The sequence below is a fragment of the Nothobranchius furzeri genome, chromosome 11 (genome assembly GCF_043380555.1).
Source record: "Nothobranchius furzeri strain GRZ-AD chromosome 11, NfurGRZ-RIMD1, whole genome shotgun sequence".
Lineage (NCBI taxonomy): Eukaryota > Metazoa > Chordata > Actinopteri > Cyprinodontiformes > Nothobranchiidae > Nothobranchius > Nothobranchius furzeri.
This window is the reverse complement of record NC_091751.1, coordinates 40578108-40594411: the sequence shown is the minus strand read 5'-3', so window position 1 is coordinate 40594411 and position 16304 is coordinate 40578108. Positions and strand designations below refer to the sequence as shown.

General features: G+C 42.7%; 1 protein-coding gene across 4 annotated transcripts in view; it reads right to left on the bottom strand.

The window, feature by feature from the left end:
• The window catches only part of cadm3 (cell adhesion molecule 3), a 186079-nt gene that overhangs the window by 74871 nt on the left and 94904 nt on the right, over positions 1 to 16304 (bottom strand). For all 4 annotated transcript variants that reach the window (XM_054743126.2, XM_015956087.3, XM_015956089.3 and 1 more), the window contains exon 4: positions 553 to 705. In XM_054743126.2, the coding sequence (XP_054599101.1) occupies positions 553 to 705 (153 nt within the window). The remainder of the gene's footprint in view (positions 1 to 552; positions 706 to 16304) is intronic.

The window sequence follows — 16304 nt, the reverse complement described above, 5'->3', positions numbered from 1 at the left end:
TCATGGATTTCACATGTGATGTACGTGAAGACATATTCTGATGCCAAGAAAGCGGACATTTTCAAACTGTTGTAAAAGTTTTTGTGTGAAAATATGTATAAGACTCTAAATGTGTATAACCATACTGATGACAACCAGACACGGCAAAGAAAATGGCTGTACGTTTAGCGAGCTTCGAATCCTTCTTCCTGGACGACAGACTGCTGAGACTACAATGGAGCGTGGCCAGACCGACCTGCAGAGAAACCCCTTTTGTTGCTGCGACGGTTGTCTAGCGTTCTAGGCTAGAGAAGAGGTGGATGGTTTATTTAAAAAAAGGATGAATAAAAAATATGAAACGGGTTCTTTTTGTAGTAAAAGCCTCACTTAATCCTAAAAACTTTTTATAACACACCGATACCTTTCATTATTTCTGCATGACATTAAAATAGGCCTGCCACAGAGCCCAGGGTTTATTCCAAGCCTCTAGAGGATTCAAGATACAGAATCCAGATGACAGATTCCTCTACAACATGCATCAGAAATGAGCCTGAGAGTGTTTGTGCGACCCACCTAGAACGGTGACAGTAGCTCGGGCCGTGCGGACGGGCATGGTGAAGATGGAGCAGGTGTATTCGCCCTCATCAGACAGCAGCACATCAGCAATGGTGATGGAAAGCTCCGTGGGCGTCGAGCGGTGCAGCTGGATGCGGTTGTCTCTCAGCGCTGAGGAGGAAAAAGGAATGGGATATCAATAATTAGAAATGTGCTTTATGAATTGTTTAAGGACATTTAAGTGCTGTTATGTAAGAGTTTCTCTATATTCATGATTATTGCTTGTTGGGCTCTTCCTCTTTTTATTTAATTAGTATATTTCAATTAAACTTTTCAAAATAGAAAAGAAGAAGCAGCAGGAAGTAAATCTAGTAGATCATCTTAACAAACAATAGGGTTTTCTGACCAGACTCCCAGATGAGAGACAGTTCCACACCTTTGGACTTAAGTCAGCAAACATACATTACTCTCTTGCTCGTGAGCAACACCTAACGTATCCCACTTAGAAGATGTGAGGAACATGGCAGAAAAATGTGGCCTTCAAATGAGCTTGGATTTAAGCTGAAGCCTAAAAATCATTTCAAGCAACTGCCGTGGTATGAGAGGTGAATTCATACAAGAGCAGTGTCGGGCTGCGACTAGCATTTTTTTGCTGCAGAGTTTTAGGACCTAATGTTGCAAAGTTCTGACATAAGTAGGAAGAATCAGCATTACAGCAGATGAAGCATGAAGACCACTGACAGCATGAATTATCTTCTCTAAATAATGCAGTCTTTTTGCTGTTTAGACTAAAACAAGTGAATGTTCTTTTTTATTTATTGGTGTTAAAACAAAAAAGACGTCAAGAAAAAAAAATCAAAAATGAAAAGAAGAATTTAGTTTGGTGTCTCCTTGAAGCGATAGTTGGTGAATATATAGAAACACTAAATTGCACTAAAATCTTCCAAATGGAAGTAGCTTAAAGCAGCACTAAAACACACACACACACACACACACACACAAATCCCATCCACCAGTCTCCCTAGGGTGAAACCATGTAGTATAAATACATGGACAGCGGGAGGGTTATGGGCAGACTGATGGTGACCTGGCTTTGTTGCTACTGGATTGTAACTAACTTTTGTCCAACAGTGTAGCTTTAGCTCAGTCAGTGTCGGTGCTAGCTACAGCAGGCAGTGGTGGGGTTGTTTACAACTGCTGTAAATCCGCTTTCAGCCAATAAGCAGTAGCAGGAAACTGGTTAAGCATAATGTATACATCTCCATCAGCGTGAGTATGGAGTCCCGCACACGCACTGGCGGAGATGTTTTCCTTTCAGACTTCTCTGTCACCTGGAAAGTGTTGCAAAGCGAGCTTAGTGCTTTTATGAGGTATCCTGCCATCATTGCAGTCACGTATCCAGTCCATGATAGTGTCTTTACTATTGTGTTTACGTTGTTTTAATTTAGTTCAGAGACTTTTTAACACGGACGAGTTAGTCCCTTATCTCCTCCACCTCTCCGTGTGATCGGCACCTCTAAACCCACGTTTCCTCTCATTTCCGTCCACAAACAAAAAGCTTGCTGCAAATCTTTGTAGTCCTTCAGTCACGGGTGAATAAACCTTAATATCGTCAGACTTTTTCCACGATGTGTTCTTCAATCTGTTCTGTGTCTAAATATATTCTTTTGGTTTGAAGGGGCAATGTCAGTGCTGTTGATGAATTTAAAGGAGGCGACGTCTTGACCAATCAAAATCTTGCATGGTCCATCAAAAGTGACGGAAAGTTAAAAATGTGGGCGTGTCTTCATCACCCTCTGCGAGCCCTTGCACGACACATAATGGCGTTGCGTGTCTCCATGCCAACGTAGACGGAGAACTATAAATTAGGCTTTAAAAGATCTTTATTTGTTTGGGTGGCAGAAACCTGAATGTAGAGCCACTGCTCCTCCTCATCAGGAGTCAGCTGAGGTGGCTTCAGCATCTAGTAAGGATGCCTCATGGTTACCTTCCTCTGTTAGTATTCCAGACAAATCCCACGTGGAGGACACCTCAGGGAAGACCCTGAATTTGCTGTAGATATCATAAATCATCTATGACCAGGGAAATCCTTGATTTCTCCCAGGAAGAGCTGGAGAATATCTTTGGACTCGTTCCCTCCACAACATGACCTTGGATAATCAAATTAATAAAGAAGAGTTTCAGACACTTTTATTTACCTCCATGATTATATTAAGAGAAAAGGAAGTGAAACAAAATTCCAGCTGCACACGGGCTGAACATTTCAAGAAATTTAGAAACTTCCTTCATAAATTCCATTCACAATTTTTCACCGGCAGTCTCTTAGCCCAGCGAGATACTGGAGCCCAACCAGAACCAATACAGCAGTAACAGCTGAGAGGTCCCCTGACTTCACGCATACGTTAAAGGGTTTATTATGATGAAACACTCAACCGGTCTTTTGTAGTGGCTGGTCTACAGGGAGAACATATGAAGAAAACAAAAGAACCAACTACTGGGAAACTCGTGTTTCACATGAGCAAATAAAAGTTGCAGCATAATCAGCTGCAATAAAACAAGCTTAAGTGGAAATACATCCTTATTCCACCCCAAGAATTTCCTCTAAAAGTGAAGAAGAAAAGACAGGAAGTGCAAGGGAAGGCTAACTAAAGGACAAAGCATGAGTCAAGGCAACGGGAGTGGGAAACAGAGAGGGAACATTTTTAAAAATGAGTGAAGGGTGGGGAAAAATAAGATGGGGATAGAAGCATGTAAAAGATGCGAGTAATAAAAAAACAGGAGCTCCCAGAGTGATGAAAAGGAAGAAAGATTGAAGATTGTTGAAAGAAATCAGTGGAGGTAGGAAGGATGATGTGAAACCAGAGGATAAAAAGCAGAAGCAACAAAAAAGGATTGAATGGAGGAGGTACGGCTGGAAAAAAAGAGTTGAGGTCAAACGTGGGGAAAGTGAAAAAATGTATGTAAAAATGCACAAACAGGAAATGAGAGGACAGAAGACGAGAAAGACAGGTTAAAGTTAGAAAGGTGATGCACAGAATTTTAATCTTAAAACAGTAAAAGATGGAAAGAAGCAGGAGGAAGAGCAGGGTCGGGGTGTTTAGAGAAAATATGATGTAAGAGACAAAGAGAGGAGGAGGAGAAGTGATGCATATGAGGTGAGAGCAGTAAAAATAGCAGAGATGTAAGCCTGAACAAGGCAGCGGAAGACAAAAAGACTGTGAAAAAGAGATGCAAATTGAGAATGAGAGATGAGAGAAAGGGCATGAGAGAAAACAGAAATAAAACAGAGGAAGCATAAATAGGAGGGAGGATAAGGGAGAAACCACGAGGGACAGATGGGTGGTGGGAGAAAAGGGGGGAGGGAACGAAAGACATAAATGACTTTGTCATCAATGAGAAATCCAGCCATGAAAGAGAGAAAGAGCACAAGCAACCGAGATAGATGATGATGATGATGATGATGATGAAATGCTACGAAATAAGCGCTCGTTTCCGTGATAGCATTGACCTCTGTTTGTGCTGTGTGATTGCTGCCTGTCTTCCTACCTTACCTGGCTGTCTTCCTACTGAAGATGTCTATCTGTCTAACTTGGTGCCTTAATTAAAGCCTGCCGGCTTTGCCCTTTAGCACCAGTCAGACTCACACAAATAACAACTCAGCATGTGACAAACAAGGAACTGTGGAGATACAGGAAATTTGATTTGAAGCTGGTTTATGTTCCACTGAAGCACATTTGCAGAATCAGTTTGTACATAACAGATAAAGCAGCCAAGACTAAAACATAAACTGGATTTTTCATGGCATAAAATGAAAGATGTGTCCAGCTTTGGGGACTTCCTCGTCCTTCGCTGTGTTAAATTGATTTTTATGCTTGTGGAAGGTTTGCAAAGTTACCATCCAGACTTAGTTACTCTCTTTCACACAAGAACCCGATCCTGGACGTATTACCCATCAGGATGAATATTTGCATCGCCTAAAAACAAATTGGCCAGCCAGTTCGATTGGCCTTTCAGGAAGAGTGCTGTCAGATTGTAAATTGTTGAAAACATATTTATAGCTTTATCAATCAATGCTTGTTCCTTTTTAAAAGAAAAGTGTGCATTTAAAAAGTGAGCATGATAGGAGCTCATTTTTCTTTAAAGGAGTGGATTACTCGTTTAATCAATACATTTGCAGTGGTCTCTAGTAGGAAGGAATGCCTTGTAATATGGGCCATTCCCATCTGTACCGGGCCGGCCCGGGCCGGGTAGCCCCAGTCGGCCCTAGCCTGGCCCGGTTGATTCCACACATCCTTGCCTTAAGCCCATGTGGGCTGATTCTACCCACCAATCAGAGGCTTGCTCTAATGGAAGGTGTGAATTTGCAGTCAGCAGTGGGTGTGTTGGCCCTGGTCGGCCTGAAGCAGACCCCCTCGAGAAGAGGGCTGAGAATGAGCCGTGGTTGGCCCGGAAAAATACCAGGCCACCCAGATATGTAAACAACCTACGCTGCCCGGGCCAACCCGGTACAGATGGGAATGGCCCATAAGTTGTTTGGGCGGGGGGTGGGGGGGTGGGGGGGCGGGGGGGGTGAACAAATACATGACCAAACCCCAACCTGTCCATTGACTTGCAACGTTGATGTTTATGTGTATGTATTTAGCAGACGCTTTTGTCCAAAGTGACTTACAAGTGATAATCGGCATGTTGCCCTTGAGGCTAACAACAACAATGACAACAATTTGACATCAATCATGGACAGGAGGGAACAAGGAGTGGACAGTAGAGAGGGGGGACGGGTGCAGGGAGGGCGCTAGTTAAGAAGATGCTCTCTGAAGAGCAGGGTCTTCAGGAGTTTCTTGAAAATTGAAAAGGAAGCCCCTGTTCTGGTAGTGCTTGGAAGGTCATTCCACATTTGTGGAACGATGCATGAGAAAAGTCTGGATTGTCCTGAGTGTGGTGTAGGCACTGCTAGCCGACGATTCTGTGATGACCGGAGTGGCCGGGCCGAGACGTAAGCCTTTGTAAGAAGATTCAGGTAGATGGGAGCGTACCATCTCGGTCTTTGTATGCTAGTGTTAGCAATTTGAATTTGATGCGTGCTGCTAGTGGTAGCCAGTGGAGCTCAATGAACAGAGGGGTGACGTGTGCATTGCAGTAATCGAGGCGGGAGATGACAGTAGATTGCACCAGGAGCTGGGTGGCATGTTGTGTTAGGTATGGTCTGATCTTTCGTATGTTATATGGTGCAAAGCGACATTAACGAGCAACAGAGGCAACATGATCTTTCAAGGTCAGGTGTTCATCAATAACAACACCCAGATGTCGAACTGCCTTTGAAGGAGCCAGAGATAGGAAGTCATTTTGGATTGAGATATTGTGCTGTAAGGATGGTTTTGCTGGGATGACAAGTAGTTCAGTTTTAGAGAGGTTGAGTTGGAGATGGTGGGATTTCATCCATTTTGATATGTCAGAGAGACAGTTTGATATTCGTGCAGAGACAGTGTGGTCGTCCGGTGGAAATGGCAGATAGAGCTGGGTGTCGTCTGCATAGCAAGTGTAGGAAAAGCCATGTGATCGAATGATCTCACCCAGTGAGGTGGTGTATATGGCAAAGAGAGGTCCTAGTACAGAGCCCTGTGGGACTCCTGTGGCAAGATAGATAGAGGATTGTCCAAGCCAAGATACACTGAATGATCGTCCTGTGAGGTACGATTCAAACCAGGCGTGTGCTTTCTCTGTGATGCCCATACTAGAGAGTGTGGACAAAAGGAAGCCATGGTTGACAGTGTCAAATGCAGCCGATAAGTCGAGTAGGATAAGCACTGAGGTTTTGCCTGTTGCTCTAGCTTCTTTTAAGGATTCAGTCACTGCTAACAGAGCAGTTTCAGTGGAGTGGCCCTTTTTGAACCCAGATTGGTAAGGGTCAAGCAGACAGTTTTGTGATCTGTGATCTGCTTGAAAGCCACCCTTTCAATGATTTTGGACAGAAAAGGGAGGAGAGAGATGTTTTACAAGTCTGGTGGCATGGACATATAGTGGAGAGGACACAACCGGCACGAGGACCTGGAACCAGGGCTGCCAACTTTTGAACATTTCAAAGAGTGAGACGGAGTCATGGGGTTGGGAGCGCGGGGGGGGGGGGGGGGGGGGGAACAACATTTTGTGCTCTACATTTTTTGCTCTACATTTTATGTATTTATTTCTACTCTGAATGGAAGAGGATTAGAGTCACTGACAAGGAAAAAAAAAAAAGAAAAGAACGAAAATTCTTATATTTTCTCAGAATTCTGACTTTTTTTCTCAAAATTATGACTTTTAATCTTGAAATTCTGACAAGGAATTCAGGGGGGAAAAAAGTCAGAATTCTCTTTCTTTTCTTTTTTTTTTCTTTTCAGTGGCCCTAATCCTCTTCCATACCTCTGACTTTACAGAGGGAACTGACCTTTGTTTAATACAAATTTTCTTTTTGTGAGGTCAATTTAACATCCAACTCTCCAGAACTTCTTCACATTATCTATCTATCTATCTATCTATCTATCTATCTATCTATCTATCTATCTATCTATCTATCTATCTATCTATCTATCTATCTATCTATCTATCTATCTATCTATCTATCTATCTATCTATCTATCTATCTATCTATCTATCTATCTATCTATCTATCTATCTATCTATCTATCTATCTATCTATCTATCTATCTATCTATCTATCTATCTATCTATCTATCTATCTATCTATCTATCTATCAGCAGTAAAGAGTTACAGCTACATGTCACAAATGTCACACGGAACTTTTAATTAAAATTAATGTACATTTTTTTTAAATCAATCTAGGGGTGGGCAATATCATGTCATTCATAATATTACCAGTTATTATTTCCATCCATCCATCCATCCATCCATCCATCCATTTTCATCCGCTTATCCGGAGTCGGGTTGCGGGGGCAGTAGCCTAAGTCGAGAGGCCCAGATTTCCCTCTCCCAAGCCATTGGGCCAGCTCCTCCAGGGGAATCCCAAGGCGTTCCCTGGCCAGGTGAGAGACATAGTCCCTCCAATGTGTCCTGGCTCTACCTTTAGGCCTCCTCCCGGTTGGACGTGCCCGGAAAACCTCACCAGGGAGGCATCCAGGAGGCACCCTGACCAGATGCCTCCTGTTATTAGTTAGTTATTATTTTCCTTCCAAGAAAAAAATATATATCATGTTAAGCTAACTTCATTGATGTAGTTGCATCCACTAAACAGAGGATTATGTTCATGTGGGTCATTAGCATGAAGTTATTGAAACAAACATGGCAGGAAACAGTTTTACCTGTAATCTGTGTCTCCAAGTGTGTGTGCTGCTGTAATGAGTGGATGTCCCCACTGTGGGACTAACAAAATTTACTCTATTCTATTATATTAATTCATATCAGCCAGTAGGGAAAAACATTTTGAGGAATTTTGGCCTTTCCAGGCTTCCGTACCAGTAACCTGGTTATGGAGGAGGGGTTCATCTCACAAACAGGAAAAGCGCACTGGTGAAGCTGTGAATTAAAATACTAGGATTCCTAATGTTTTAATTCACTGTGTCACCAACTAATGTAGGAGAGGGAACATGTGGGTGAGTCAGTGCGGTAGAAAGCCCAGCTTACTGTGAGCGAGGATCTGTGGCTGATGAATGAAAACGAAAACATTTGAGACTGAAGCTCCGTCAACATCGGCTGGCGGCCGCGACGCGGCTGCATTTCTAAATAAAGCATGTCATTTTGGCGGCGCGCGCAGCCGCAGCTCATGGTTCTGGGAGAAAGAACTGGGCATGCCCGTCCCATCAACAGCAGGTGGAGCTCACCGCTCCGCCCATCACACAACCAGAGCGTAAAAAACCCATCAGCTTGGATTATACAGATGGGCTTTTGTGTGTGAAATAACACCAGTTAAAGTATTACTTAAGTGATGTTTGTGTGCTTGTTGTTCAGTAGCTAATGCTATAATTAATGTCATGTTTTTTTTTTTCCGTAAGCCTTACGCATTGTGCGTGATGTGCGTTTGGAGAGCTTAGGCAATGGTTTAGCGTGAGAGATTGGAAGTGTGGCGTGAGAAGAGGGTCAAATGCGTGTGTCTCACTCAGTGCGTGAGAGTTGGAAGCCTTGCCTGGGACCAGTATGTATGCAAAAAATATGTATAAAACTACAGCCTAGAGGCTCATTTATGCAATGTCAGCAATGCAGAAGTGTCAAGTACGCAGGTGGCAGGAAAAGCCAATCACACGTTAGCAAGTATCAGCAGAGCCAATAGATGAGCTTATGGATGGTTCTAATGGGAAACAGGCTTCAACACAAGCGGTTGTTTTCCGCTTGGTCCTAGTGCTCAACCAGTCTATTTTTTATAGTGTAATATTGTTTTAGGATGGTAAAAAAAAAGTGCAGGAGACAAAAAAAATGACTTTGTGGAGCTGCTAATGCTAACGGATAGCTTCTACCAGATGAGACCTCCTCTGCTGTTCCCTGAACACTAAACCAAGAACAGCCTTCCTCGTTGTGAGACAAGATGGGTGAGTCCATGAATGTTGACAGTGTGACATAGACTGTTTTCTATCAACAGCAAATGCAGGAGATAGGTGTAGGAGACTATTTTCACTTTGAACCTGCGTGTTAAACTCTGAGTGGCTGCTCATACATTTAGTACTTGTAAATCTAATCTTTGACACTTATTTGTCACTGTTGCTTCAAATAAACCAAATATAAACAAGGTCAATCAAGTTGTTTTGAGTGTCCTTGTTTATAAAAAAGAAAAGTAACTGAAACGTTCTACTGAAATCATAAACAAACAGCAAACAAGAGGTAGACGTTAACAGTTGAGTAAAATACCCAAGCTTCTTTCTTTCACTGAAACACAAAACCAAATCTAAGGTCCACCAAAGCAATCTCACATTGTTGCTGTCAAAACATAATATTTTTATATTTTAACTGAACACTAGAAACAGACAAAGATAATAATTAGAGAGGCATCAACAGCTTTATGATCTCATATTGATATTTTAACCTGGTTTGTTGCACCTGTTTCATCTCTGTACCACACTGAAGCTTTAAGGAGATAAAATATCAACTCTTGTAGAAAACTCTACTTTGGAACCGTGAAACAACTCGCAAAGAATTATTTGCATTTTAGTACATTTGAATGCTTCATATGAAAGTAGTTGCTGGAGGCAGCTTTCTGCATTATCCGTTGCAATTTTGATTCCTTTTTTTTTTATCAGAGACTATAGCTATGGGACTAGAAAGAAGCCAGCCACACATTCTAGTCAGTGTTGTCAGGGACAGAAAGAAGAGGACAACTCAGATTTGAAGGTGATGATAATTAAATTAGGATGCGGGCTAATCCCAGTTAGCTGGTAAATTTAGTAGTTAACACTTAGACTCACCGACATGAACGAACATTGCACACAGAATAGCCATGTGCAAGATTAGCCATCAAATCATTATTTTAATTATGCAGAAAACTATATAGTAGAAATGTTGAGTAGACATGGTAAACAGACTTTGTCAGTTTAGGAGACCTGGGGTGGGGGGCGCAAGAGGGATAGAGAGAGAGGGGGGGAGAGGGAGAGAGAGATAAAGAGATAGGGAGAGAGAAAAGAGAGACAGAGAAAGACAGAAAAAAACAGAGAGAGAAAGTGAGAAGGATAGAGAGAGAGACAGAGAGAGACAGACAGAGAGAGAGAGAGAGTGAGATGGAGGGAGAGAGAGAATGAGAGAGATGCAGAAAAGAGAGAGAGAAAGAAAGTTAGTGGGAGGGAGGGAGAGAGTGCAAGAGGGATAGAGAGGGGGAGAGGGAGAGATAAAGAGATAGGGAGAGGGAGAGAGAGAGAGATAAAGAGATAGGGAGAGGGAGAGAGAGAAAGAGAGAGACAGAAAAAAAACTGAGAGAAAGTGAGAAGGATAGAGAGAGAGACATAAAGAGAGTGAGAGAGAAAGAGAGAGTGAGAGGGAGGGAGTAAGATAGAGCAAGAGGGAGGGAGAGAGAAAGAGAGAGAGAGAAAAAGAGAGAGAGGGAGGGAGAGGAAGAGAGAGAGAGAGAGAGAGACAGAAAGCGAGAGCGTGAGGGAGGGAGAGAAAGAAAGAGAGAGCAAGAGGGAAAGGGAGAGGGAGAGACAAGAAGAGAGAGAGAGAAAGAATGAGAGAGGGAGACAGAGAAAGAGAGAGTGCGAGAGGGAGGGAGAGAGAAGAAGAGAGAGAGTGAGTGAGAAAAAGGGGGAAAGAGAGAAAGAGAACGAGAGAGGGAGAGGGAGGGAGATAGAGGGAGAGATAGAGAGAGAGACAGAAAGTGTGAGAGAGAGAGAGAGAGGGAGGAAGAGAGAGAGAAAGAGAGAGTGAGAGGGAGAGGGAGGGAGAGAGCGGGAAAGAGAGAGAGTGAGAAAGAGGGGGGAGAGAGAGAGAGAACGAGAGAGGGGGGAAGAGATAGAGACAGACAGAAAGCGAGAGAGAGAGAGAGAGAGAGAGAGAGAGAGAGAGGGAGAGGGAGAGGGAGAGGGAGGAAGAGAAAGAGAAAGAGAGAGCGAGAGGGAGAGAGAACAGCTTTATGTCTGATTTCTTAACTTTTTTTCCCTTAACTATCATTTTTATTTGTGTTCGTTAGTCGTCTTGTCTCACACACACACACACACACACACACACACACACACACACACACACACACACACACACACACACACACACACACACACACACACACACACACACACACACACACACACACATTTCAGTTTCTTTTTTAGTTATTTTATCTAACACTACTTTATCTTCATGCCTTATCTCTAAGCAAGGTCACAACATTAGTCTTCATGAGCTACCCTCTGTGTGTGTGTGTGTGTGTGTGTGCGTGCGTGCGTGCGTGCGTGCGTGTGTGTGTGTGGACAGGACCTTGTGCTCAGCTATCAGTCTCCTTAATTCTCTTCCCCTCATCTCTGCTCAGGCCCTTTTCTTTCACCCCCTCTTCTTCTTCATCTTCCTTCCTTCCATCTCACACATTTCTAATCTTTTAAGACTCCAGGCTCTTTCCCTCCATTCTCCCCATGCTCTTTCTTTTTTTTCCATTATGAATGATGTATAGCGCTCGCACAACAGGTGTGATGGATTTTCAGAAGCGATATCATATCTAGTTACGGGGTCATATCGATCTGGAGGGCCCTGAAAATTGCACATGTGCCTCGTGCTGTTTATTCTGATGTGGGTAGCGTAAATACTCAACCAATAGGTCGCGCTCTGCTGTTTGCCTTTGGTTTTCTATGGTGAGGGGATGTAATGAATGTCCTAGTTTGAATATAAACTGGATTTATGGACAAGGCATGTGCAGGTGAGGTATGGAGGAATGCAGCTTAGTCCTGTGCTTAGTTTAGCTCCAAACCTGCAAAGACATCAAACTCTGACCTTGTAGGTTTAAATTCACAACTTTGAAGATCTACTAAAAAAAAATCAAAGCTTTCAGAACAAATAAGTGGAAGTACTGTAAATATATCTGATGTTCTGCTGTTTGAAGAGTGGAAACTTGGAAAATCTTTCACGTATAAATTAATTTTTAATAAAGTAACAATGCTGCCTGCTATTGCAGAAGAAAGCTGGACTACCATCAGTACTGTGACAGCTGAAAAAATAGCTCACACAATATCCTTTCATAATTATCAGATGATGGAGTGAGCTAGTTCAGTTAAGGGTGTTAACCCAAAAAACATTTTAATGATTATTTCTGATTAGTTTGAGTTTCTCATGCAGGCTGAACATGAAAATAGTCTCCTACACCTATCTCCTGCATTCGCTTCTGACAGTCGATGAAACTCTAGAAAAGCCTGACAGAGCTACGTCCACCAGTCGTTTGGACTCACGCATGTGGCTCGTAAGGAGGAAGGTCGTTGTGGTTTTAGCGTCTAGAATCAGCAGACAACATCTCCGCTAACAGAAGCTAACATTAGCATTGGCAACTCAACCACACGGCAGAAGCTCCTCCAGGCTTCAGTTATTTGTGGAGATAAAACACCCAGACCCTGGAGCACTCACTGAGGCTGAGATTGGTGGTCTCCTTTAGGAAGCAGCTGAAAGCTCACCTGTTCAGGCTGGATTTTACGTGACCTTCTTCACCGCCTTCTCCTTATTCTGCTCTTTCTACCAACTCCGCCTTTCCCGGGATCCACAGATTTCCCTCTTTCTTATTCATTTTATCTCTCCCTTTCCTTACATTTTTATTCACATGTTCTTCTCATTTTAACAGTAAGTTTTAATGATTTCTTTTAAAATAATTGTTATATTTTACATTTTGTGCCCTTGTGAAGCACTTTGTGATTTTTATCTTGAGAGGCGTTATATAAAAGATTGTTTTCTTTCTGTCCTAAATGAGTCCGGGGTAGAGTCGTGTTTCTGTTATCCAATCCGAGGCGAGCTGTCCAAATATCAGGAAATAAGACTTCAAATCCTGCTGTGGTGAGCTCTCCTCTGATGTGGAGGACCTCTCTGTGATGATGCAGGTGTTTCTGGGCGTTTTTTGCCCCGAGTATGGCTTGCAAGGCATTCATTCCTACCAGCGACCAGTGCAAATGTTTAAATGATTTTCCACACCTTTAACTTTGCCTGTTTCTTCTCAAACCCAACGCAGGTATTTAAAATAATGTTGGAAAGGTATTCATTACGAAACAGAGTTTTTAACACAGTTTTGTCTTCAAGACTGCAGCAAAAAAAGCAACTAATGCCAGGTCTTTCCTTTGGTGTTGGGTCATTTTTGCTGAAAGCAGTTTTCTTTTCCTAAATTGTAATGACAAAGATTTGTTCTGCAGTGAAACGTTCCACTGAAACTCATTGCGATTGTTATTCTGATTCAGCCACAAACCAGACAGAAAAAAAGCCTTGGCAGTAAAAAAATTTAAATAATGAAGTATTTCAGGAAGAGAATCTGTTATTGTTGGAACAGTCTGGTCTTAGCCACCTTGTTAGTAACGTTTCTGCTGACTGCTTTTATGGATAATTTTGCATTTAGGCGCCATGCTGAAAACACAGGTGCAGCTCACTGATGACTTATGTAGTAACAACTGCTTTGTCGCAGCATTTCTCATCCCTGAGGTGTCATTTTTCTTCTTAATTAAAACCTGTAGCATCTCAGAGAAGCTCACAAAGTGTCCGTCTGTGTTCCTGCTGGAATCCACTGGTTGAAACTAATATCTGATGCTGAGATAATACTTTATTGTTTACAGAAGAGAACATTTGCATGAAGAAGCTTGAGGAGGTGGGGATTTGTTGTTACTGTTTTGCGTCTTCTAAAACTATCATCTCACTGAGCTGCAACCGGTAGAAACTAGTTGGGGACCTAGTCCCAAGTCACACTGTGTCAGGTTCGTTGGCAGATCTGAAGCGTGACTGAGAGGATCTGTTGCCCAGATGCGGAGTGATGGAAATAACCAGCGTGGTTATCTCCTGAAGGTTTAGTTCGAAGGTTTAGAGGGCTGGTAAGCCTGGAGACTCGGAACAAAGTCTGGTGAGAACGACTGAGCAATGAATGAAACGCTGGCACTTTCTTAAGTAGTGTCGGCTTGATGACGTCAGCCGCCATGTTGGTGGCAGGAATTATTGGAATGAAGTCAGCGGGAGGAGTTCGTGACACACTGCAGAATAATCGAGCCAATCGTTGATTCTCCCCTTCTAACAATCTTAAAGGTGTTGAACACCTATACATCTGCAGTGGTCTTTAGTAGAAAGGAAATAATTTCTTGCAAGTTGTACTTGGGGGTGGGGCAGAAGCCCTGTATCATGGCAACAGCAACATGACTCTACCACTGACTTGCAACGTTGATGTTTTATCTCCAGAAATAACACAAGCCTAGAGGAGTCCTGCTGTGCGGTGGAGTTGCCAATACTAGCAGTTATCTTCTACTGGTCGAGATGTTCTCTGCTCTCTCCTAACCGTAACCAACAACAGCCTTTTCCATCGTGAGCCACGATGGATGAGTCATGAACGATAAGTGACAGCGTGACGTAGATCTGTCATGATTTTCTAATCCTAGAGTTTCACCGTCTGTTTCCTATCATAAGCTAATGCAGGAGATAGGTGTATGAGACTATTTTCATTTTTGGCCTGCATGAAAAGCTCAGAGTGAGCCATTAGTCAGACATTTTTGATAAAAAATGGTTTTCCAGTGTTCTGCACCTTTTAAGGACATGTCTGATTACCGTGATAGCTCTAAAGATAATCATATCAGAATATCCTACTGTGTGTGGTGTGTGAGAAGCACTCTGGTCTCCTCTGAAGAATGTTGGGACCACTCCAATCCAAAAACCTGGGCTTTCGAAGACAAAATGGCCATCTTTGATTTTCTATTGCCATGTAATGCCCATCTACCTCTTCACTGGCCAGGCTGTTGTGCAGGCCTTGATTGCATAAAGTAGCTGCACCTGTGGGTGCAGACAAAAAGCCTGCTTTGTGAAGCCTCACCCTCATTTACAACGAGTGCAGAACAGGTGTGGTCTGGTTTCTGTATGACTTCTGGACAGACTACCATTAACACATACTGCAGATCATGTGTGGAACGCCTGGGAATTTGCTACTGCGAGAAAAACAACTGATTAGAAATTTTACATAATACTTTTAAAAATAAAAATGGAATATCATACAGTGTACTGATATTGTTGTAATTAATAACAAAAATGTCTGAAAGATGAATGCAACAGGTTTTATTTTTAAATGTGCCAGATGCACCATGCTGGCACACATCTGTCTTCCTGTCCAACTCTTGTGATTTATTTACCTTCACGAAAAACCTGCACGGATCCACTCCACAGCCAATTTACATGCGTTGATTTGACTCAACGATTTTTGGTCATTGCGGAAGTTGTACGGATTCTGTACTGCTTCCTGTCACACTGTGGGTTGGAGGAGTTGGACCCAATGCGCAGATACCCAGAATGACACGAGGCAGGAAAGGATGTAAATGAAAACATTCTTTATTAATGACAAAATACTAAATAAAACCTAGAAGGGCGCGAAGCCAAAAAGAAAACGTGGTAGGGCACGAAAGCCAAAAAATCCTAGTAGGGCATGAAGCCAGAAACATAGAGACTGGGACACACACACACACACACACACACACACACACACACACACACACACACACACACACACACACACACACACACACACACACACACACACACACACCAAATACAAGGTACTTTTGCATCAGCTCCATGTACAGGATAATAAGACTTGCAGCAGAAATGTAAGAACTGCTAATCAAACCAAGATTCAGCAGCTGAGAAAAATCATGAGAATTATACATATTTTTTCCCGAACACTAAATCTTTTTTTTATTCACTAACAGATATAACTCAAATATTTACACCCAGAAACATAAATCCTCTATAAATCTCACACTGAACGTGCTTCGTGTGCAGAGCTTCGGGTTTGTAACAGGAACTTGTACCAGATAATCTCTGAGCTTAGACGATACAAACATTTGCATGTCAATTATATATCAAGAACAGGATCTGTTTATCTGCACAATCCCTTCATACTGCAGCTGCTGCTGAACAAGCGCTCCACCTCAGCATCTCAAACCCGAACCTTCCTAGTCTCCGAACTTCCAACTGTTGATCTGGTCACAGGAGCTATTTTTGCCTCCTCTCCCTCCACCAGTTCCTCCTCCTCCTCCCTCAATCTTCCTCATGCTCTTTCAACTTCAAACATTCGGGGAGAGGGGGACTCTGTCCCAACACATACTGAGTCCACACTTTCGTTTCATCTGTCTCCTGCCTCCTTATGCCTTTCCAA